This window comes from Tachyglossus aculeatus, chromosome 22 (assembly GCF_015852505.1).
Source record: "Tachyglossus aculeatus isolate mTacAcu1 chromosome 22, mTacAcu1.pri, whole genome shotgun sequence".
Taxonomy (NCBI): Eukaryota; Metazoa; Chordata; class Mammalia; order Monotremata; family Tachyglossidae; genus Tachyglossus; species Tachyglossus aculeatus.
The window spans coordinates 39,888,609-39,912,206 of record NC_052087.1 but is presented as its reverse complement, the minus strand read 5'-3'; the positions used below and the strand labels follow the sequence as shown (position 1 = coordinate 39,912,206).

Below are 23,598 nucleotides of genomic sequence, written 5' to 3'. Positions count from 1 at the left end.
CTGGTCACCATGATGGCAATGAAGCCAACATCAGTTGAAGCTAGCCCACAGTGGCGCGTAAAGACTTGGCGATTTTGGTAGTTCCTCGCCCACCACGGGATGGGCAGCAACTGGCCCTGGCTCTGGAGAATGTTGCCCCGGGCCCAATCTCACCCCCATACTGACCTGATTCGGAGTACAATCCCAAGCGCTTAGTTGTACTTCCCAAGCGCTTAGTTGTACTTCCCAAGCACTTACTACAGTGCTCTGCACACAGTAAGCGCTCAATAAATACGATTGATTGATTGATTGATTGATTGATTACAAACCCACCTCTCGCAGCTTGGACAGTTTTTGCATCCGAACCGGTTGAACTTGAATTTGAAAGTCCTTGAATCCCGGGGATCGCAGCAGCTTGTTGCTGGATTTGGGAGTTGGGGGCGAGCGTTTCTCCTCTTCAGAAGCCAGCGGCCTGGGCACGCCCTTTTCCCTCGTGCCCGGTTCTCCTGGTCCTCCATCCCAGGGCACGCCACGGAGCAGGGGGGGCCTCAGTGGCGTGGAGATTTTCAGGTCGACTTTAGGGGCGACCCTGGGGTCTGCCTGTTCCGGGCCTGAGCCGCTCCCTCGGGCACTTAAGGGACCCGGCCCCTGAGGGGAGCTTCTCAAGGGCAACTCACTTTCCTTTGGCTTCTTGAGCAATGGCTTTCCCAACTCACTCTCCCCACCGCCCGGGGGGCTGTTCAGTGACATCTTCCCACCGTCGCCCCCAGAAGCGGAGCCCTTGGGTGGGTTCTCTGTGGGCTGGCGGGGATCAAAATTCTCCTTGTGTTCGGAGAGCGTCTCTTGGGACTTTTCCAAACTAAGGGGACGGGGAGACAACCTTCCCGGAGACACCTTCCTCTGATCATTCTGCTTCCGGTCCGTCAGCCCTTTGCTGGCATTCTGCAAGGCAGGGATAGAGGGTGGATCAGCCTCTTCATCATCATCATCATCAACGGCAGTGGCCGAGCAATTACTGCAATCGCAGGTCCGTACTGGGCTCCCAGATGAGCACTCTTATGGGGAAGACAGGTCCACACACAGCGTAGCCTCGTGGATAAGCACGAGAAGCAGCGTGGCTCAGTGGAAAGAGCCCGGGCTTTGGAGTCAGAGGTCACGGGTTCGAATCCCGGCTCTGCCAATTGCCAGCTGTGTGACTTTGGGCAAGTCACTTCACTTCTCTGGGCCTCAGTTCCCTCATCTGGAAAATGGGGATTAAGACTGTGAGCCCCCTGTGGGATAACCTGATCACCTTGTAACTGCTCCAGCACTTAGAACAGTGCTTTGCACATAGTAAGCGCTTAATAAAAGCCATTATTATTATAAAGCATGGGCCTGGGTGTCAAAGATCTGGGTTCTAGTCCCAGCCCTGCCACTCATCTGCTGTGTGACCTCACACAAGTCACTTAACTTCCCTGGGCCTCAGTTCCCCCATCTGGAAAATGGGGATTAAGACTGTGAACCCTGTGTGGGACATGGACTGGGTCCGACTTTATTATCTTGTATCTCCCCTACGTCCAGCGCTTAATAGAGTGCCCCAGCACTTAGTACAGTGCCTGTCACCTAGTTAAGCGCTTAACAAATACCATAATTATTATTAGTAGTAGCAGTAATAGTACAGTGCCTGTCACGTAATAAGCGCTTAACAAATACCATAATTATTATTAGTAGTAGCAGTAATAGTACAGTGCCTGTCACATAATAAGCGCTTAACAAATACCATAATTATTATTATTAGTAGTAGCAGTAATAGTACAGTGCCTGTCACGTTGTAAGCGCTTAACAAATACCATCTAAAAAAAACACATAAGAGAAAGTGATAAGCAAGGCAAACTAAAGTACAAGTGGCTAAATAAATGAACAAACACACAAGAGGATGCACGATTAACAGAGTGGCTGAGGAGAGAGCCTGACCGGGAGGATTATAAGCTCCTTTTTCATTTAATCGTATTTATTGAGCGCTTCCTGTATGCAGGGCACTGTACTTGTGGGCAGGTATTGTGTATTGAACTCTCCCAAGCATTTAGTACTATGTTCCAATAATAAATAATAATGGTGGTATTTGTTAAGCGCTTACTATTATGCCAAGCACTGTTCTAAGTGCTGGGGTAGATACAAGGTAATCAGGTTGTCCCACATGGGGCTCACAATCTCAGTCCCCATTTTACAGATGAGGGAACTGAGACACAGAGAAGTTAAGTGACTTGCCCAAGGTCACACAGCAGACAAGTGGCAGAGGTGGGATTCTGTTCTGTTCTGCACACAGTAAGTGCCCAGTAAATACTATTTATTGAATGATTCACCAGAGGTTTGGTATAGAGAAGCTGAGGACCACAGTGGGTCCAGGGGAGAAAGGCTGAACACAGTTAATTGGAAGTAGGAGAGGGGAGGATGTTGCCAACTGGTACTTCCCAAGAGCTTAGTACAGTGCTCTGCACACAGTAAGCGCTCAATAAATACAATTGAATGAATGAATGAATGAGGATGAGATGCTGTGAGGTGGAAAGGAGAAAGCTGGCACAGTGAGAAAAGAGGGACAATTAAATTAAGAAGTTAAGCTTTAAGGGGGACAACTGATGGAGAGCGTTGAGATCAATTGTCAGGTTTCAACCACTGGTTTGATTTAGGCCAAGGACAATGAAGAGCCACTGGAAGATTTGTCAGTTGTGTGACCTTGGACAAGTCACTTCTCTTCTCTGGGCCTCAGTTACCTCATCTGTAAAATGGGGATTAAGACTGTGAGCCCCACGTGGGACAACCTGATGACCTTGTATCTCCCCCAGCGTTTAGAACAGTGCTTGGCACATAGCAAGCGCCTAACAAATACCACCATTATTATTATTATTTGAAGCAGTGTTGCCTAATGGAAAGAGCACAGTCCTGGGAATCAGAGGGCGTGGCTTCTAAACCCGGCTCTGCTATTTGCCTGCTGTGTGACCTTGGACAAGTCACGTAACTTCTCAGTGCCTCAGTTACCTCATCAGTAAAATGGGGATTAAGGCTGTGAGCTCCGTGTGGGACAGGGACTGTGTCCAATCTGATTAACTTGTATCTACCCCGGTGGTTAAAACAGTTCTTGACTCGTAGTAAGTGCTTCGCAAATACCACAAAAAAGGGAGAGTGACTAGACAGTAAGCCCATAGTGGGCTGGGAATGTGTCTGTTATATTGTAATAATAATAATAATAATGGCATTAATTAAGCACTTACTATGTGCAAAGCACTGTTCTAAGCGCTGGGGAGGTTACAAGGTGATTGAGTTGTCCCACTTGGGCTCACAGTCTTAATCCCCATTTTACAGATGAGGGAACTGAGGCCTAGAGAAGTTAAGTGACTTGCCCCAAGTCACCCAGCTGACAATTGGTGGAGCTGGGATTTGAACCCATGACCTCTGACTCCAAAGCCCGGGCTCTTTCCACTGAGCCACGCTGCTTCTATTGTACTGTCCCAAGCACTTAGTACAGGGCTCTGCACACAGTAAGTGCTCAATAAGTATGACTGACTGACTGCCTGATGTGCTCTGATTGGTGTTTGAGAAAGTTAATTCATGCAGCTGAAGAGGGGCAGACTGGAGGCAGGGAGGCCATTCCGGAATCTGTTAATGTTCATTCAGTCAGCAGGTGTCAGGGGCTGGACCCCGGAGGGGAAACTGAGGGAAAGAAGAAGCGGTGAACTGCTCCACCCCAACCCGGGGGGAGCCATCTGGCTCTCAGCAACACCGCTGTGTCCAGTCCCAGGGCTGGGAATGGTCAGGTCCTGACGGGACTGTCTCTATATGTTGCCAACTTGTACTTCCCAAGCGCTTAGTACAGTGCTCTGCACACTGTAAGCGCTCAATAAATACGATTGATGATGATGATGTTGATGACGGAGGCAAGGTGGGGCTGGATCAGGACTGGGCACAGTGCTAGGCCTTGAAAAACCAAGATGGCCATTTTAACTGGAATATTAACCCAAACTGATCTAAGATGTTGGAAGAGAACTCTGGACTTGAAGGCTCCTTTATTTTTCAGGAATCAAGAATCCCATCAGGAAGAAACCCTGCTTGTTCGTGGCTCAACGGAAAGAGCACGGGCTTGAGAGGCAGAGGGTTCAAATCCTGACTCCGCCAATTGTCAGCTGTGTGACTTTGGGCAAGTCACTTCACTTCTCTGGGCCTCAGTTAATAATAATAATAATAATGATGGGATTTGTTAAGCGCTTACTATGTGCAAAGTACTGTTCTAAGTGCGGGGGAGGTTACAAGGTGATCAGGTTGTCCCGCGGGGGGCTCACAGTTTTAATCCCCATTTTACAGATGAGGGAACTGAGGCACAGAGAAGTTAAGTGACTTGCCCAAAGTCACACAGCTGACAGTTGATGGAGCCGGGATTTGAACTCATGACCTCTGACTCCAAAGCCCAGGCTCTTTCCACTGAGCCATGCTGCTTCTCAGTTCCCTCATCTGTAAAATGGGGATTAAGACTGTGAACCCCTCGCGGGACAACCTGATCACCTTGTATCCTCCCCAGCGCTTAGAACAGTGCTTTGCACATAGTAAGTGCCTAACAAATGCCATTATTGTTATTATTATTATTGTTACCATGGAATTAGAAGAGATATTACTCTCACAGAACAGCAGGAGGGAAAATCAATCGTATTTATTGAGCGCTTACTGTGTGCAGAGCACTGTACTAAGCGCTTGGGAAGTACAAGTTGGCAACATATAGAGACAGTCCCTACCCAACAGTGGGCTCATAGTCTAAAATGATAGGTCACGACTCCCCATGGTTTCTCAGTTAGGCTGGTGAGAGAGAATTGGTTTTCCCTGGGATTCGACCCTGTCCAGTTTTCCCTGATCCCTTCACGGGCGCAACCGGGGGAGCGAGAGGAAACTCACTGGAACTCCAGAGATGGAGAGGAAGAACCCAACCAGGCTGCTAACGGGGCCGGAGAATCAGCCGGCCAGCCAGCTCCCGATAGTGTTTCCGGACCGAATGTCAGTCAGTGAGTCGGTCAATCATATTTACTGAGCACTTCCTGTGGGCAGAGACTGTACTAGGCCCTTGGAAGGGTACAGTATCATCATCAATTGTATTTATTGAGTGCTTACTGTGTGCAGAGCACTGTACTAAGCGCTTGGGAAGTACAAGTTTGCAACATATAGAGACAGTCCCTACCCAACAGTGGGCTCAACAATAAACCAGAGCTTAGAACAGTGCTTTGCACATAGTAAGCGCTTAACAAATGCCTTCATTATTATTAATAGACACATTCCCCTCCCATAATGAGCTTACCGTCTAGAGGGGGAGTAAAATGAAACTCACTCAATCGTATTTATTGAGCGCTTACTGTGTGCAGAGCACTGTACTAAGCGCTTGGGAAGTCCAAGTCGGCAACATACAGAGACGGTCCCTACCCAGACAGAGGGCTCACAGTCTAGGAGGGGGAGACAGACAACAAAAGAAAACATATTAACAAAATAAAATAAATAGAATAGTACAAATAAATAGAGTAATAAATCACGTGGAAAACGTTTAGCAAGTACCATCATTACTATATAAGCTGGGCAGTGAGGCGTAGGTTTGGACTGCTATGCTCTGCACTTAGGAAGGGCTCGATAAATACAATTGATTAATTGATTGGACTGGAGAGGAAAGAGGCCCTGAGGGAATAATATTGATGGTGTTTATTAAGCGCTCACAATTGCCAAGTGCTGGGACGTGTCCCTTCTCCTCAGGATCACGGAAAGACTCACTTGAAACCAGCTTCAACCCTTCCGAGGTTCTTCAATCCCCGGGAAAAGGCAACTGAATGACAAGAACCCAAACCGAGGCCGGCCTTGCTAGCCCTCCGTTCTTCGGACAGACCGTTCCGGCCGACCATATGGACGGACAGACTCACGGGTAGCCCGGCGGGAAGCGAGCTTAAATCCGACTCCTCGCCTTTCTGCAAGCGAAACCCCCAATGTTCATAGTTTTGAAAAGAAAATATTCTTTTCCTCAAAACCACTCTGGGTGATGGGATGTTTTCCAGAGGTGACGTAAGGGTCCATGGGGGAAATTCTGAGTGATTTAAGGTTCCGACGCGGCCATCATCGCTAACCCAGAAGTGGCTGGAGAGGCCCCGGCTCTGAACCTCCCCCTTCACTCAGCCACCCAAGGGTCCGGGACCCCGTGACTGTACTGAACTCCCCTGTTACCTGCAACGGGACTGTGGGCCCGGAGGGCGGGGCAGTGCCTGCCTCAGCTCCTAGAAGACAGAGAGACGGTGGTAGAGAGATAACAAGCACCATCCTACCCACTTCTGGAGAGTTCAATTCAGCGGCTGGTTTTAGGCACTCTCCCAACCGCTTAGTTCAGTGCTCTGCACATGATGATGCCATTTATTCAGCACTTACTATGTGCAGAGCACCGTTCTAAGCGCTGGGGAGGTTACAAGGTGATCAGGTTGTCCCACGTATGATATCATTATCATTATCATTATCGTTGTCTATTTATTCTGATGATTTTGACACCTGTCTACATGTTTTGTTTTGCTGTCTGTCTCCCCCTTCTAGACTGTGAGCCCGTCGTTGGGTAGGGACCGTCTCTAGATGTTGCCTACTTGTACTTCCCAAGTGCTTAGTACAGTGCTCTTCAACTCCATTTTATAGCTGAGGGAACAGAGGCACAGAGAAGTGAAGTGACTTGCCCACAATCACACAGCTGACAACTGGCAGAGCCGGGATTTGAACCCATGACCTCTGACTCCAAAGCCCAGGCTCGTTCCACTGAGCCACGCTGCAAAATAGTAAACAATTAATAAATACCATTGATCGATTGATTGATGGTCTTAAGAGAAGCAGCGTGGCTCAGTGGAAAAGAGCCCGGGCTTTGGAGTCAGAGGTCATGGGTTCAAATCCCAGCTCCGCCACTTGTCAGCTGGGTGACTTTGGGCAAGTCACTTAACTTCTCTAGGCCTCAGTTCCCTCATCTGTAAAATGGGGATTAAGACTGTGAGCCCCCCCGTGGGACAACCTGATCAACTTGTAACTTCCCCAGCGCTTAGAACAGTGCTTTGCACATAGTAAGCACTTAATATTCATTCAATCACATTTATTGAGCATTTACTGTGTGCAGAGCACTGTACTAAGCGCTTGGGAAGTACAAGTTGGCAACATATAGAGACGGTCCCTACCCAACAGTGGGCTCACAGTCTAAATGTCATCATTATCATTATTATTATTAACTCAGAAACTCACGAGTTCCCGAACAAGGCCTTGCAACTGAAGCACCTGTATATATGTTTGTGCAGATTTATTACTCTATTTATTTTACTTGTCCATATTTACTATTCTATTTATTTTGTTAATAATGTGCATCTAACTTTAATTCTATTTGTTCTGACGACTTGACACCAGTCCATATGTTTTGTTTTGTTGTCTGTCTCCCCCTTCTAGTCTGTGAGCCCGTTGGTGTGTAGGGACCGTCTCTATATGTTGCCGACTTGTACTTCCCAAGCGCTTAGTACAGTGTTCTGCACACAGTAAGCGCTCAATAAATACGATTGAATGAATGAATGAACAGAAAACAGCAGCCTACACTTTAACGGGTGCTAATAGACTTAATGGAAAGAGCACAGGCCTGGGAATCAGAGGCCCTGCGTTCTAATCCTGACTCGGATACTTACCTGCTGCACGACACTGGGAGGGTCACTTAACTTCTCTAGGCCTCAGTTTCCTCATCCACAAAATGGGGATGAAATGCCAGTACTCCCTCCCCTCAAGACCGATTAGCTTGTGTCTATCTCAGTGTTTGGTACAGTGCTTGAGACATAGTAAGTGCTTAGCAGATACTGCTGTTATTTTTATTATTTTTATCATTATCATTATTATTATTGTTGTCTATTTATTCTGACGATTTTGACACCTGTCTACATGTTTTGTTTTGCCGTCTGTCTCCCCCTTCTAGATTGTGAGCCCGCTGTTGGGTAGGGACCACCTCTAGATGTTGCCAACTTGTACTTCCCAAGTGCTTAGTACAGTGCTCTGCACACAGTAAGCGCTCAATAAATGCAATTGAATGAATGAATGAATGAATGTTTTTGTTGTTATTTTTTGGTCCAGATTGCAAGAGAAATTTGCTCAGGGGATTTTGCTCACTATCACTCTGCCCTGAATAAAGCTTGACCCTGGAAACTTTCACTTTAAAAAAATAATCGTGAAATCCAAAATTCCTAGATACCAAAGCAAAATACTTCCCAAATAAAGCCTAAAACCTTTTATAGTGAAATCCTTTATAACAAAAACTTCCATTTAAGGAAGTTTCCCATTAGGCTTAATGACCTATGGTGTAACAATATACTTTGTAAAAACTTCAGTATAAAGAGCTTCCTTATAACCAAGTGCTCTGCTACAAGGGACCCTTCGGTTTTGTTATATGGCCACTTTTCTGTGAAACACTGCTAATTTTTCTAACAAACCCGCTGCTGGAGACTTTTAGCTTTCCCCAAGGACACTTGGATGGTCTTAGTTAAGATAGCAGGGGCCTGATATTCATTCATTCATTCAATCGTATTTATTGAGCGCTTACTGTGTGCAGAGCACTGTACTAAGCGCTTGGGAAGTACAAATTGGCAACATATAGAGACGGTCCCTACCCAACAAAAGGGTGATATCATCATCAACTGTATTTATTGAGTGTTTACTGTATGCAGACATTGTACTAAGTGCTCAAGAGAGTACAGTACAACTCGGTTGAGAAGCAGCCTGGCTTAGTGGAAAGAGCCCGGGCTTGAGAGTCAGAGGATGTGGGTTCTAATCCTGACTCCACCACTAGTCTGCTGTGTAACCTTGGGCGAGCCACTTAACTTCTCTGTGTTTCAGTAATCTCATGTAAAATGTGCTCTGCACACAGTAAGCGCTCAATAAATATGATTGATGATGATGATGATTGAGACTGTGAGCCCCACATGGGACAACCTGATTACCTCATATCTACCCCAGTGCTTAGAACAGTGCTTGGCACAGAGTAAGCGCTTAACAAATGCCATAATAATAATAACAATAGTAATAATTAGGCACGTTCCCTGCCCACAAGGAGCTTACAATCTGGAGTGGGAGACTGCTAAACTATTCAATCGTATTTATTGAGCTCTTACTGTGTGCAGAGCACTGGACTAAGCGCTTGGGACGTACAAGTTGGCAACATATCTGACTCTCAAGCCCGGGCTCTTTCCACTAAGCCAGGCTGTTTCTCAACTGAGTTGTACTGTACTCTCTTGAGCACTTAGTACAATGTCTGCATGCAGTAAACACTCAATAAATACAATTGATGATGATATTGCCCTTTTATTGGGTAGGGACCGTCTCTATATGTTGCCAATTTGTACTTCCCAAGCGCTTAGTACAGTGCTCTGCACACAGTAAGTGCTCCAATAAATACGATTGAATGAATGAATGAATACCCAACAGTGGGCTCACAGTCTAGAAGGGGGAGACAGCGAACAAAACATATTAACAAAAAATAAAATAAATAGAATAAATATGTACAAATAAAATAGAGTAATAAATACGTACAAACATATATACATATATACAGGTGCTGTGGGGAGGGGAAGGAGGTAAGGTGGGGGAGAGGGGGAGGAGGATGAGAGGAAGGAGGGGGCTCAGTCTGGGAACTATGCACACAGTCATAAGACTGATAGGGTTTTCTAAAGGCCCTTCAAGTGGTCCCTGGTCCCAGAGTAGTGGGGGACTCTCCCCCACAATTTCACCTCGATTCCCTACTTTGGGGGGCTGTTTTTCCCCCCCGACTCCCCACCCATCTGGGTTGATAGGTAGGGAGGGGGAGAGGAATGGTTTGGCAGTAGCTCCCTGCCTTAGTGACACCGATACTGCCCCTTGGTGACATAGTTTCCCCTGGTTCTAGACTGTGAGCCCACTGTTGGGTAGGGACCGTCTCTATATGTTGCCAACTTGTACTTCCCAAGCGCTTAGTCCAGTGCTCCGCACACAGTAAGCGCTCAATAAATACGATTGATTGATTGACTGATTGATTGGTTGTTCCTGCTGTTGCTGTTACCCTGTTCATTCATCCATTCATTCATTCAATCGTATTTATTTAGCGCTTACTGTGTGCCGAGCACTGTACTAAGCGCTTGGGAAGTACAAGTCGGCAATATATAGAGACGGTCCCTACCCACCGACGGGCTCCCAGCCTAGAAGGGGGAGACAGACGACAAAAGAAAACATGTGGACAGGTGTCAAGTCGTCAGAACAAATAGAATTAAAGCTAAATGCACATCATTAACAAAATAAATAGAATAGTAAATATGGACAAGTAAAATAAATAGAGTAATAAATCTGTACAGACCCTGCTGTCACCCCAGTGCTACGCCACAGTCTCTGCTATTTCCCTCCTGCTGCACAGCCAAGTGATAAGTTAACAGAAGCAGCGTGGCTCAGTGGAAAGAGCCCAGGCTTGGGAGTCAGAGGTCGTGGGTTCTAATTCCGACTCTACCACTTGTCCGCCGTGTGACTTTGGGCACATCACCTGACTTCTCTGGGCCTCAGTTACCTCATCCGGAAAAGGGGGGTGAAGATTGTGAGCCCCATGTGGGACAACCTGATCCCCTCGTATCCCCTCCCGGCGCTTAGAACAGTGCTTGGCACATAGTAAGCGCTTCACAAATATCGTCGTTGTTATTACTGCCACTGCAGCAGGTCCCACAGACGCAACGATGGTTTCCGGCCACCTCGGCGCAGTGGAATAACTGTGGGGTGGGATTAGAAGGTAGGATGGGGTAATAGGTGGGGTCGAGAGCTGGAGCTAAGGGAGTGAGCCCATGGGGCTGGGCCTTTGGACGAGGCACACTCCTCCAGGAAGCCTTCCCTGACTATGTCTTCCTCTCCTCTTCTCCCACTCCCTTCCATGCCACTCTTACTCGCTCCTTCATTCATCCTCCCTCCCAACCCACAGCATCTGTATAGATCTGAAGTGTATTTATCTATTTATTTATTTATATTAATGTCTGTCTCCCTCTCTAGATAGGGAGCTCGTTGTGGGCAGGAATGTGTCTGTTGCTGCACTGTACTTTCCCAAGCGCTTAGTAGGGACTGTCTCTATATGTTGCCAACTTGTACTTCCCAAGTGCTTAGTGCAGTGCTCTGCACACAGTAAGCGCTCAATAAATACGATTGATTGATTGATTGATTGCTTTGCAAACAGTAAGCACTCAATAAATACGATTGAAGGAATGGATAATAATACTAATGGCATTTATTAAGCACTTACTATGTGCCAAGCACTGTTCTAAGCGCTGGGGAGGATACAAGGTGATCAAGTTGTCCCACAGGAGGCTTACAGTCTTCATCCCCATTTTGCAGATGAGGTCACTGAGGCCTAGAGAAGTGAAGTGACTGGCCCAAAGTCACACAGCTGACAATTGGCGGAGCTGGGATTTGAACCCATGACCTCTGACTCCAAAGCCCATGCTCTTTCCACTGAGCCACACTGCTTCCCCAATAATGGATGAATAATATATTATTAATTAATATTAATGATTAATTAATATTCATGATTAATTAATATTATTAATATGATGGCTGAATATTAATAATAATGATGGCATTCGTTAAGTGCTTCCTATGTGCCAAGCACTGTTCTAAGCACTGGGGAAAATACAAGGTAATCAGGATGTCCCACGTGGGGCTCACAGTCTTCATCCCATTTTACAGATGAGGTAACTGAGGCACAGAGAAGTTAAGTAACTTGCCCAAAGTCACACAGCTGACAAGTGGGGAAGCAGCGTGACTCAGTGGAAAAAGCATGGGCTTTGGAGTTAGAGGTCATCGGTTCAAATCCCGGCTCCGCCACTTGTCAGCTGTGTGACTTTGGGAGAGTCACCTCACTTCTCTGTGCCTCAGTTACCTCATCTGTATAATGGGGATTAAGACTATGAGCCCCACGTGGGACAACCTGATCACCTTGTAAACTCCCCAGCACTTAAAACAGTGCTTTGCACATAGTAAGTGCTTAATAAATGCTATTATTATTATTATAGTTATTATTATTATTCTCTGTGCCTCCATTACCTCATCTGTAAAATGGAGATTAAGACCGTGAGCCCCATGTGGCACAACCTGATCACCCTGTAACCTCTCCAGTGCTTAGAACAGTGCTTTGCACATAGTAAGTGCTTAATAAATGCTATTATTATCATTATTATTGTTATTATTATTATTTTCTGTGCCTCCGTCACCTCATCTGTAAAATGGGGATTAAGACTATGAGCCCCACGTGGGACAACCTGATCACCTTGTAAACTCCCCAGCACTTAGAACAGTGCTTTGCACATAGTAAGTGCTTAATAAATGCTATTATTATTATTATTGTTATTATTATTATTCTCTAGGCCTCCATTACCTCACCTGTAAAATGGGGATTAAGACCGTGAGCCCCACGTGGGACAACCTCATCACCTTGTAAACTCCCCAGCGCTTAGAACAGTGCTTTGCACATAGTAAGTGCCTAATAAACATCATTATCATTATTATTCTTATTAAGTGGCGGAGTCAGGATTAGAACCCATGACCTCTGACTCCTAAACCCGGGCTTTTGACACTGAAAGGGGTGGGGCGGACTTGGGCCTGGAGAGACTTACCGGGCTGGGGTGAGAGTGTCAGGGAGCTGCTCCGCGAGGATGTCGGGGAGGCTTTAGGGCTGGGATTGGGAGATGCAGCTGAAAGAAAAAACATCAGAGAAGGGGGATGGATGGTGATGATGATGATGATGATGGCATTTATTGAGCACTTACTATGTGCACAGCACTGTTCTAAGCGCTGGGAAGGTTACAAAGTGATTGGGTTATCTGACGGGGGGCTCACAGTCTTAATCCCCATTTTACAGCTGAGGTAACTGAGGCTCAGAGAAGTGAAGTGACTTGCCCAAGGTCACACAGCAGACATGTGGCATAGCCGGGATTCGAACCCATGACCTCTGACTCCAAAGCCCGGGCTCTTTCCACTGAGCCACGCTGGATGGGGAAACCCTCCAGCTCAGGAGCTGAGACCGTCTGAGTGAAACATTCCCGCCACCCGCCACATTCCTGACTCTCCTCCTCCTGCTTCCATCTTCACGGTTTGAAGTTTGCACAAGGAGCATAATAATAATAATAATAATGGTGGTATTTGTTAAGCGCTTACTTACTCTGTGCCAAGTACTCCGCTAATCATTGGAGCCAACCTGCTGTGTGACCTCAGGCAACGTCTCTCGACCTCTCTGGGCCTTCATTTGACGACGACGATGATGATGATGGCATTTATTAAGCACTTACTATGTGCAAAGCACCATTCTAAGTGCTGGGGAGGTTACAAAGTGATCAGGTTGTCCCACAGGGGGCTCACAGTCTTAATCCCCATTTTACAGATGAGGGAACTGAGGCCCAGAGAAGTGAAGTGACGTGCCCAAAGTCACACAGCTGACAAGTGGCGGAGCCGGAATTTGAACCCACGACCTCTGACTCCAAAGTCCGCAGTCGTATTTATTCATTCAGTCAGTCAGTCAGTCATATTTATTGAGCGCTTACTGTGTGCAGAGCACTGTACTAAGCGCTTGGGAAGTACAAGTTGGCAACATATAGAGACGGTCCCTACCCAACAGTGGACCCACAGTCTAGAAGACTGTGCTTACCGTGCTTATTCAATCAATCAATCAATCGTATTTATTGAGCACTTACCATGTGCAGAGCACTGTACTAAGCGCTTGGGAAGTACAAGTTGGCAACACATAGAGACGGTCCCTACCCAACAGTGGGCTCACAGTCTAGAAGACTGTGCTTACTGTGCTTATTCAATCAATCTATCAATCAATCAATCATATTTATTGAGTGCTTACCGTGTGCCGAGCACTGGACTATTTGGACCATAGGGACCATCTCCGTATGTTGCCGACTTGGACTTCCCAAGCGCTTAGTCCAGTGCTCTGCACACAGTAAGTGCTCAATAAATACGATCGAACGAACGAATGACTGACTGGTGGGCACCAGCCTGCCTCGCCTGCTGTCGGGGGTGGCAGCTGCCCATCTCAGTCCAGTGCTCTGCACACAGTAAGTGCTCAATAAATACGATTGAATGAATGAATAAAATAAATAGAATAAATACGTACACATAAAATAAATAGAGTAATAAATACGTACAAACATATATAATAATAATAATAATAATAATAATAATAATAATAATGTTGGCATTTGTTAAGCACTTGAAGATTGATTGCTCTGTAATAAATCAATCGATCAATCGTATTTATTGAGCGCTTACTGTGTGCAGAGCACTGTACTAAGCGCTTGGGAAGTACAAGTTGGCAACATATAGAGACGGTCCCTACCCAACTATGTGCAAAGCACTGTTCTATATACATATATACAGATGCTGCGGGGAGGAATCTGAACCAAGAGGCTGATCAAGAGGCTCCATCCCCCCATCTTACCTCCTTCCCTTCCCCAAAGCACCTGTATATATGTATATATGTTTGTACATATTTATTACTCTATTTATTTATTTATTTTACTTGTACATATCTATTCTATTTATTTTATTTTGTTAGTATGTTTGGTTTTGTTCTCTGTCTCCCCCTTTTAGACTGTGAGCCCACTGTTGGGCAGGGACCGTCTCTATATGTTGCCAACTTGTACTTCCCAAGCACTTAGTACAGTGCTCTGCACACAGTAAGCGCTCAATAAATACGATTGATGATGATGTACTAAGCACTTGGAAGAGTTCGATACAGCCATAAATAGCGCATTCCCTGCCCACAATGGGCTTACGATCTAGAATCGACGTTTCTGGGCAAATAGTCGGCGCTTAACAAATATCACGATCCATCTGGCCCCGGCCCTTCTCGCCCACGCCGTTACCTGAGGGGGAGTCGGAAAGGGTGCTCCTCGATTTCCTCCCCCTCCGCGTCAGGAACCTCTCGCTCACTTTCTTCGCCTCTTCCAGCAGCTGGAGGTTCCTCTTCTTATCCTCCTCGGAGATCTTCACATCAGGCAGCAGGTCGTACACCAGATCGATGATGCGGCCCGCCTTATCTGAGGGGGTCAACAGAAAGGAGCAGGGGTAGCGGCAGCCTCCGCGGGGGTGCAGAGCCCGACCGCTTGACACCTCGAAGCCTTTGTCCACGTGCCCCCCATGCCTGGCGTCCCCAACAGTGGGACGGGAAAGGAAGATTCAATTCATCGTCATCATCATAGTATTTGTTAAGCGCTTACTATGTGCCAGACATTGAACTAAGCGCTGAGGAGAATCCAAGCTAATTGGGAGCTCTCAATCTCAATCCCCACTTTACAGATGAGGTAACTGAGGCACAGAGAAGCGAAGTGACTTGCCCCAAGGTCACACAGCAGACAGTGGTGGAGCTGGGAGTAGAACCCATGACCTTTCAATGCCCAAGCCCATGTTCTGGCCCCTACACAATGCTGCTGCATAGTTTCCTTTGTCTGTTGTGTAAACTTGGGCAAGCTGCTTCACTTCTCTGTGCCTCAGTTTCCTCATCTGTAAAGTGGGGATTGGGACTGTGAGCCCTGTGTGGAACAGGGACTGGGTCCAACCTGATTGGCTTGTATCTACCTCAGCGCTTGGTATAGCGCCTGGCAAGTAGAAAATGCTTAACAAACACCAACCCCACGCCCCCCCAAAAAAGAGAACTTTGATTTTTTAATCACTGACATCACTAATGCATAATAATAATAATGCATTCCCTTCCCCACAGCACCTGTATATATGTATATATGTTTGTGCATATTTATTACTCTATTTATTTATTTATTTATTCTACTTGTACATATCTATTCTATTTATTTTATTTTGTTAGTATGTTTGGTTTTGTTCTCTGTCTCCCCCTTTAAGACTGTGAGCCCACTGTTGGGTAGGGACTGTCTCTATATGTTGCCAACTTGTACTTCCCAAGCGCTTAGTACAGTGCTCTGCACACAGTAAGCGCTCAATAAATACGATTGATTGATTGATTGATTGATTGATGGTATTTGTTAAGTGCTTACTATGTGCCAGGCACTGTTCTAGGTGCTGGGGTGGGATACAAAATAATCAGATTGTCCCACATGGGGCTCACGGTCTTAATCCCCATTTGACAGATGAGGTAACTGAGGCACAGAGAAGCGAAGTGACTTGCCCCAAGGTCACACAGCAGACAAGTGGCGGAGCTGGGAGTAGAACCCATGACCTTCCGACTCCCAAGCCCGGGCTCTTTCCACTGAGCTATGCTGCTTCTCAACATACTGGTATCACTGCCATAGATTGAAATCACATAGGCCTCTTTTCCCATTCTATGATATGTCCTAATTCTAGTCTCTCTTATTCAACCCCGTAAAATCGCTGTGGGCAGGGAATGTGTCTGTTTATTTGCACTTAATGAATGTCACAATTATTATTACGACCCTTTCCCTGGGAGCAGGCTCGTGGGACCCTTTCTCCAGAAGGAGGAGGAGGAGAGGACCCACTTTCCCTTTTGCTAGCTGACTTTTTGGTCCCCTCTCAGGGCATGGAGTAGCGGATAGAGCAAGGAGTCAGAAGGTCATGGGTGCTAATCCCGGCTCCCCCACTTGTCTGTTGTGTGACCGTGGGCAAGTCACTTCACTTCTCTGTGCCTCAGTTACCTCATCTGTAAAGAGGGGATTGAGACTGTGAGTCCCACGTGGGACAGGGATTATGTCCAACCTGATTTTGTTTTGTTCTCCGTCTCCCCCTTCTAGACTGTGAGCCCGTTGTTGGGTAGGGACCGTCTCTATACATTGCCAACTTGTACTTCCCAAGTGCTTAGTACAGTGCTCTGCACACAGTAAGCGCTCAATAACTACGATTGATTGATTGATTGATTGCACACAGTAAGCGCTCAATAAATGCAATTGAATGAATGAATGATTTGCTTGGATCCACTCCAGCATTTAGTACAGTGTCTGGCACACAGTAAGCATTTCACACATAATTATTATTAATAACAATAGGTATTATCATTATAATTACATAGTTATCATCATAATAATACCTATTATTATTATTAAAAAGTTCAGGCCAGCCTATCCCCTACTTACCAATAGAAGTCGGAGAAGCCACGGACGTCCTCAGGTGCCGATGGGAAAGCCTCCGGTGGGGACTATGAACCCTGGAAAAGAAAATGAAGGCAGTAAATTGGGAAAGAAGCGGGAACACTGCTGCCCTTCTCGTTCACATTGGTTAGTACGGAGGACGGATGACCACAGACAGAAAAGCAAGCGCAAAACCCCGAGTCCCCCGACTCTGTACATGACTTCGTACATATTTATTACTCTATTTATTTATTTATTTTACTTGTACATATCTATTCTATTTATTTTATTTTGTTAGTATGTTTGGTTTTGTTCTCTGTCTCCCCCTTTTAGACTGTGAGCCCACTGTTGGGCAGGGACTGTCTCTATATGTTGCCAACTTGTACTTCCCAAGAGCTTAGTACAGTGCTCTGCACACCGTAAGCGCTCAATAAATACAATTGATGATGATGATGATGATGACTCTGGCACCTCCAAAAAAATCCCATCTCCAACGTAGTATCATTAAGGCTTCTAAGTGGACGTACAAAATACCCCTCAAAAACGTGGTGTGGCATTCAAAATGCTAAGGCCTGGCATTGCCAGTGTCAGTGCCCACAAAGAGGAAGGTGGAGAGCCGGCAGATTAAACTTCGCACATGTTCTGCTCCCCCGGGGAAGCTTCCTGTGGCCAAGATGAGTGTGAGGTGGCTGGAATTCCACCTCCAGGGAGCCAACCGATTATTCCTATTAATAATAATGATGAGGGTTTTTGTTAAGCGCTTACTATGTCCCAAGCACTGTTCTAAGCGCTGGAGTAGATACAAGGTAATCAGTTTATCCCACGTGGGGCTCACAGTCTTAACCCCATTCAGATGAGGGAACTGAGGCCCAGAGAAGTGAAATGACTTGTCCAGAGTCACACAGCTAAGTTCCAGCTCTTAGAACAGTGCTTTGCACATAGTAGGTGCTTAACAAATGCCATGATTATTAAGTGGGGAGCCGGGATTAGAACCCACGACCTCTGACCCTCAAGCCCGGGCTGTTTCCTCTAAGCCATGCTGCTTGTTAATAAGAATAATAATAAAGGAGTAAGGCAGGGCAGGGCTGTCACCCCAGAATCTTTAGCGGTTTGGGACAATTTGAGCTCTAGCTACCATCAGTGACGCACTTTTCAAAGCCCTATTGAAGGCCCATCTCCTCCAAAGCCCCGCTTTCCTCTTCTCCCACTCCCTTCTGAGTTTCCCCGACTTGCTCCCTCTTCTCACCCCCCTCCCAGCCCCACAGCACTTCATTCATTCATTCAATTGTATTTATTGAGTGCTTACTGTGTGCAGAGCACTGTACTAAGCGCTTGGGAAGTACAAGTTGGCAACATCTCTGCCATTCAGTTATTTGTGTTAATATCCGTCTCCCCACCTCTAGACTGTAAGCTCCTCGCTGACGGGGAATGTGTCCGTTTATTGTTATACTGTGCTCTCCCAAACTCTTAGTCTAGTGCTCTGCAATCAATCAATCAATCAATCGTATTTATTGAGCGCTTACTGTGTGCAGAGCACTGTACTAAGCACTTGGGAAGTACAAGTTGGCAACATATAGAAACGGTCCCTACCCAACAGTGGGATCACAGTCTAGAAGGGGGAGACAGAGAACAAAACCAAACATATTAACAAAATAAAATAAATAGAATAGATATGTACAAGTAAAATAAATAAAGAGTAATAAATATGTACAAACATATATACATATATATGTATACACATATCAATTAATCAATCATATTTATTGAGCGCTGTGTGTGCTGTGTGTGTATACATGTATATATGTTTGTACATATTGATTACTCTATTTATTTATTTATTTTACTTGTACATATCTATTCTATTTTATTTTGTAGTATGTTTGGTTTTGTCTCCCCCTTTTAGACTGTGAGCCCACTGTTGGGTAGGGACTGTCTCTATATGTTGCCAATTTGTACTTCCCAAGCGCTTAGTACAGTGCTCTGCACACAGTAAGCGCTCAATAAATACGATTGATGATGATGATATAGTCCCTAGAGACCCAACAGTGGGTATATATATATACATACATATATAGAGATGGTCCCTACCCAACAGTGTGCTCACAGTCTAGAAGGGGGAGACAGAGAAGTAACTGCACACAGTAAGCGCTCAATAAATACGATTGACTGACTGAATGAGTAAATGACAGACCTTCCCCCCAAGTGAGGTGCTATTTAGTAGTGTCCTCGCTGCTCCTAAGTTTCAGAAAGCACTGGGGGGGATACAAGCAAGTTTCTTCTCACTCTTCTGAAGAACCTGCCTCGGCAAAACTCCCCAAAACTCCCGGACTCACCCACGCTCGTTCACCTTGAGGAGAACTGTGTTTTGGCTCTGGGTGGGCCACCAGCCCTCTCTCCTGGGCAAGCATGGCCACAGTCCAGAGGCCCAAACGGTCCTTGTGGGATTTCGTGGCCCAGGGAAGATGAGACGGTGAGCGGGATCGGATCCCGCAGCCCCAGATGCCACAGATCAATCAACCAATCATATATCTGTTAACCGCTTACCATGTACAGAGCACTGTACTAAGCGTTTGAGAGCATTCACACACTCTCTGAGAGAGTGGAAAGAACACGGGTCTCTGAGTTCCAATCCTGACCCCACCACTTTCCTGCTGTGGGGTCTTGAGGAAGTCACTTAACTTCTCTGTGCAAAATGTGGATTCAACACCTGTTCTTCCTACTTTGACTGTGAGCCCCACAGGGGACCCGATTAACTTTATATCTACCCCTGTACAGTGTTTGGCATATAGTAAGTGCTTAACAACTAGTATTATTATTATTACTATCATCAGCAGCATTATTAGTCAGTCAACCACATTTGTTGAGCTCTGTGTGCAGAGCACTATACTAAGTGCTTGAGAGAGTACAGTTGCCAATATAAAAGACACATTCCCTGCCCAAAATGAGTTTACAGTCTAGAGGGGGAGACAGGCACTAATATAAATAAGTGATATTACTATTATTATTATTAAATACAATAAAGTAAGTGGACATAATCCCTCCCTCATGGAAATTACAATACTTTAGGGGATTTTTTTGGGGGGGGGAGGTGGTTATGGTATTTGTTAAGTGCTTATTATATGCCAGGCACTTTACTAATCGCTGGGGCACATACAAGGTAATCAACTTGGACCCAATCCCTGTCCCACATGTGGCTCACAGTCTTAATCCCCATTTTACAGCTGAAGTAACTGAGGCCCAGAGAAGTGACTTGCCCAAAGTCACCCAGCAGTCAAGTGGCAGAGCTAGGATTAGAACCCAGGTCCTTCTGGCTCTTAGGCCTGTGTCCTATTCTTTAGCACGTGTTGGCTGTGTGAACTTGGGCAAGTCACTTCACTTCTCTGGGCCTTGGTTATCTCATCTGTAAAATGGGGATTGAGACTTTGAGCCCAACATGGGACAGGCACCATTTCCAACTCAATTTGCTTGTATCCCCCCCCAGTGCTTAGTACAGTGCCTGGCACATAGTAAGCGCTTAACAAATACCATCATTCATTCAATCACATTTATTGAGCACTTTCTGTGTGCAGAACACTGTACTAAGCGCTTGGGAAGTACAAGTTGGCAACATATAGAGACGGTCCCTACCCAACAGCGGACTCGCAGTCTAGAAGACAAATCTAGAAGACTAATCATCATCATTAGCAATGCTGCTCCTCAGTGAAATGGTAGTAACCCCAAGGCAGACCCCCGCCACTGCCCTCTCTCATCACCCTGGCCCAAAATCTTCCCAGGAAGCCTGACGTCTTAACCCTCTCCATCCTCAGCTTGGATACCATTTAATACCATTTAATACCATTTAATACCATTTAATACCATTTAATGCTCAAAGCCACAGCGATCCCTTCTCCTCCATCCCCAGTTGGCAGCAAACATGGAGTCACAACTCCCCCAGGCTTCCTCTAGATTCTAAACCCGTGGTGGGCAGGGACTATTCCTGTTATAATAATAAATTTAATAATAATTGTGGTATTTGTTGAGCTCTTACTATGTGCCAGGCACTGTACTAAATGCTGGGGTGGACATGAGCAAACTGCATTGGACACAGTCCCTGTCCCACATGAGGCTCACAGTCTCAATCCCCATTTTACAGATGAGGTAACCGAGGCCCAGAGAAGTGAAGTGACTCGCCCAAGGTCACACACAGCAGACAAGTGAGCAAGAGTGGCTCAGTGGCAAGAGCCCAGGCTTTGGAGTCAGCTGACCCAAGTGGCAGGGTCGGGATTCGAACCCATGACCTGTGACTCCAAAGCCCGGGCTCTTTCCACTGAGCCATGCTGCTTCTCTATTATGGTATTTGTTAAGTGCTTACTATGTGCCAAGCACCGTTCTTAGCACTGGAGTAGATACAAGGTCACCAGGTTGTCCCACGTGGGGCTCGCAGTCTCAATCCCCATTTTCCAGATGAGGTCACTGAGGCACAGAGAAGTTAAGAGGCTTGCCCAAGGTCACACAACAGACGAGTGGCGGAGCCGGGATTAGAACCCATGCCCTCTGACTCTCAAGCCCGTGCTCTTTCCACTAAGCCCTGCTGCTTTCCTTATATCTTTATATCCTTCAATCAATCAATCAATCAATCAATCGTATTTATTGAGCGCTTACTGTGTGCAGAGCACTGTACTAAGTGCTTGGGAAGTACAAGCTGGCAACATATAGAGACAGTCCCTACCCAACAGTGGGCTCACAGTCTAAAACAGACTGTTTTATCCGCATCCGCATCCCCATATCCGCATCCCCCTTCCCTTCCTTTTAAATTAGTCACTTCCTCCTGAGTAAAAATTTTCACCATGTTTCTTGCTAAAAAAAGGAGCCAACTCTTGGAATGCTCTTGAGCTTCTAAAATAATTCTGGTATTTGCTAAGCACTTAGTAAGTTCCAGGCACTGTACTAAAAATTAAGCCTCCAATCCAGTTAGGGCTTTGGATGGGGTATAGTGTTCGCAAGCAATCTGCCTGTAAACTAAATTAATATTTTCTCCCTTGGCCCGAATACATGAGTAAGGCAGACCACGGATTTGATTGATTTTAATTTCAGCTGCCAGGCTGTGGGTGAGGAGAATTGCCCGTGCTTTGCCCGGGGTTAGGAAGAAGTAGGCAGGCGGGGAGTCGGTGGAAAGCGGAAGGAGAGGCAGTGTGGCCTAGTGAATAGAGCATGGGCCCTTGTGTCAGAAGGACCTGGGTTATATATGTTGCCAACTTGTACTTCCCAAGCGCTTAGTACAGTGCTCTGCACACAGTAAGCGCTCAATAAATACAATTGATTGATTGATTGATTGGGTTCTAATCCCATCTACTGAGAGCTCACCTCCTCCAGGAGGCCTTCCCAGACTGAGCCCCCTCCTTCCTCTCCCCCTCGTCCCCCTCTCCATCCCCCCGTCTCACCTCCTTCCCTTCCCCACAGCACCTGTACATATGTATACATGTTTGAACATATTTATTACTCTATTTATTTATTTTACTTGTACATATCTATTCTATTGATTTGATTTTGTTAATATGTTTGGTTTTGTTCTCTGTCTCCCCCGTCTAGACTGTGAGCCCACTGTTGGGTAGGGACTGTGTCTATATGTTGCCAACTTGTACTTCCCAAGCGCTTAGTACAGTGCTCGGCACACAGTAAGCGCTCAATAAATACGATTGATTGATTGATCTCCGCTGTCACTTCCCTTCTCTGGGCCTCAGTTCTCTCATCTGTAAAATGGGGATTAAGAGTGTGAGCCCCATGTGGAACAGGGACTGGGTCCAATCTGACTACCTTATATCTTCCCCAGTGTTTACAACAGTGCATAGCACATAATAATAATAATGGCATTTATTAAGCGCTTACTATGTGCAAAGCACTGTTCTAAGTGCTGGGGAAGTTACAAGGTGATCAGGTTGTCCCACGGGGGGCTCACAGCCTTAATCCTCATTTTACAGATGAGGGAACTGAGGTCCAGTGAAGTGAAGTGACTTGCCCAAAGTCACACAGCTGACAAGTGGCAGAGCTGGGATTTGAACCCATGACCTCTGACTCCAAAGCCTGTGCTCTTTCCACTGAGCATTCATTCATTCAATCAATCATAATTATTGAGCCCTTACTGTGTGCAGAGCACTGTACTAAGCGTTTGGGAAGTACAAGTCGGCAACATATACAGACGGTCCCTACCAAGTACCATAATTGTTATTATTATCTGTAAAATGGGGATTAAAATCAATCAATCAATCAATCATATTTATTGAGCACTTACTGTGTGCAGAGTACTGTACTAAGCACTTGGGAAGTACAAGTCGGCAACATATAGAGACGGTCCCTACCAAGTACCATAATTGTTATTATTATCTGTAAAAAGGGGATTAAAATCAATCAATCAATCAATCATATTTATTGAGCGCTTACTGTGTGCAGAGCACGGGACTAAGCGCTTGGGAAGTACAAGTCAGCAACATATAGAGACGGTCCCTAACCCAACAGCGGGCTCACAGCCTAGAAGGGGGAG

General features: G+C 46.0%; 1 protein-coding gene across 1 annotated transcript in view; it reads right to left on the bottom strand.

Moving 5' to 3' along the window:
* Nucleotides 1-23,598, bottom strand: part of IRAG1 (inositol 1,4,5-triphosphate receptor associated 1) — a 148,021-nt gene that overhangs the window by 58,954 nt on the left and 65,469 nt on the right. Inside the window, exons 4-8 of the mRNA XM_038764614.1 lie at nucleotides 17,088-17,158; nucleotides 14,895-15,068; nucleotides 12,642-12,719; nucleotides 6,199-6,248; nucleotides 313-921 (exon numbers count right to left, since the gene is read on the bottom strand). Coding sequence (XP_038620542.1) covers nucleotides 313-921; nucleotides 6,199-6,248; nucleotides 12,642-12,719; nucleotides 14,895-15,068; nucleotides 17,088-17,158 — 982 coding nt within the window. The remainder of the gene's footprint in view (nucleotides 1-312; nucleotides 922-6,198; nucleotides 6,249-12,641; nucleotides 12,720-14,894; nucleotides 15,069-17,087; nucleotides 17,159-23,598) is intronic.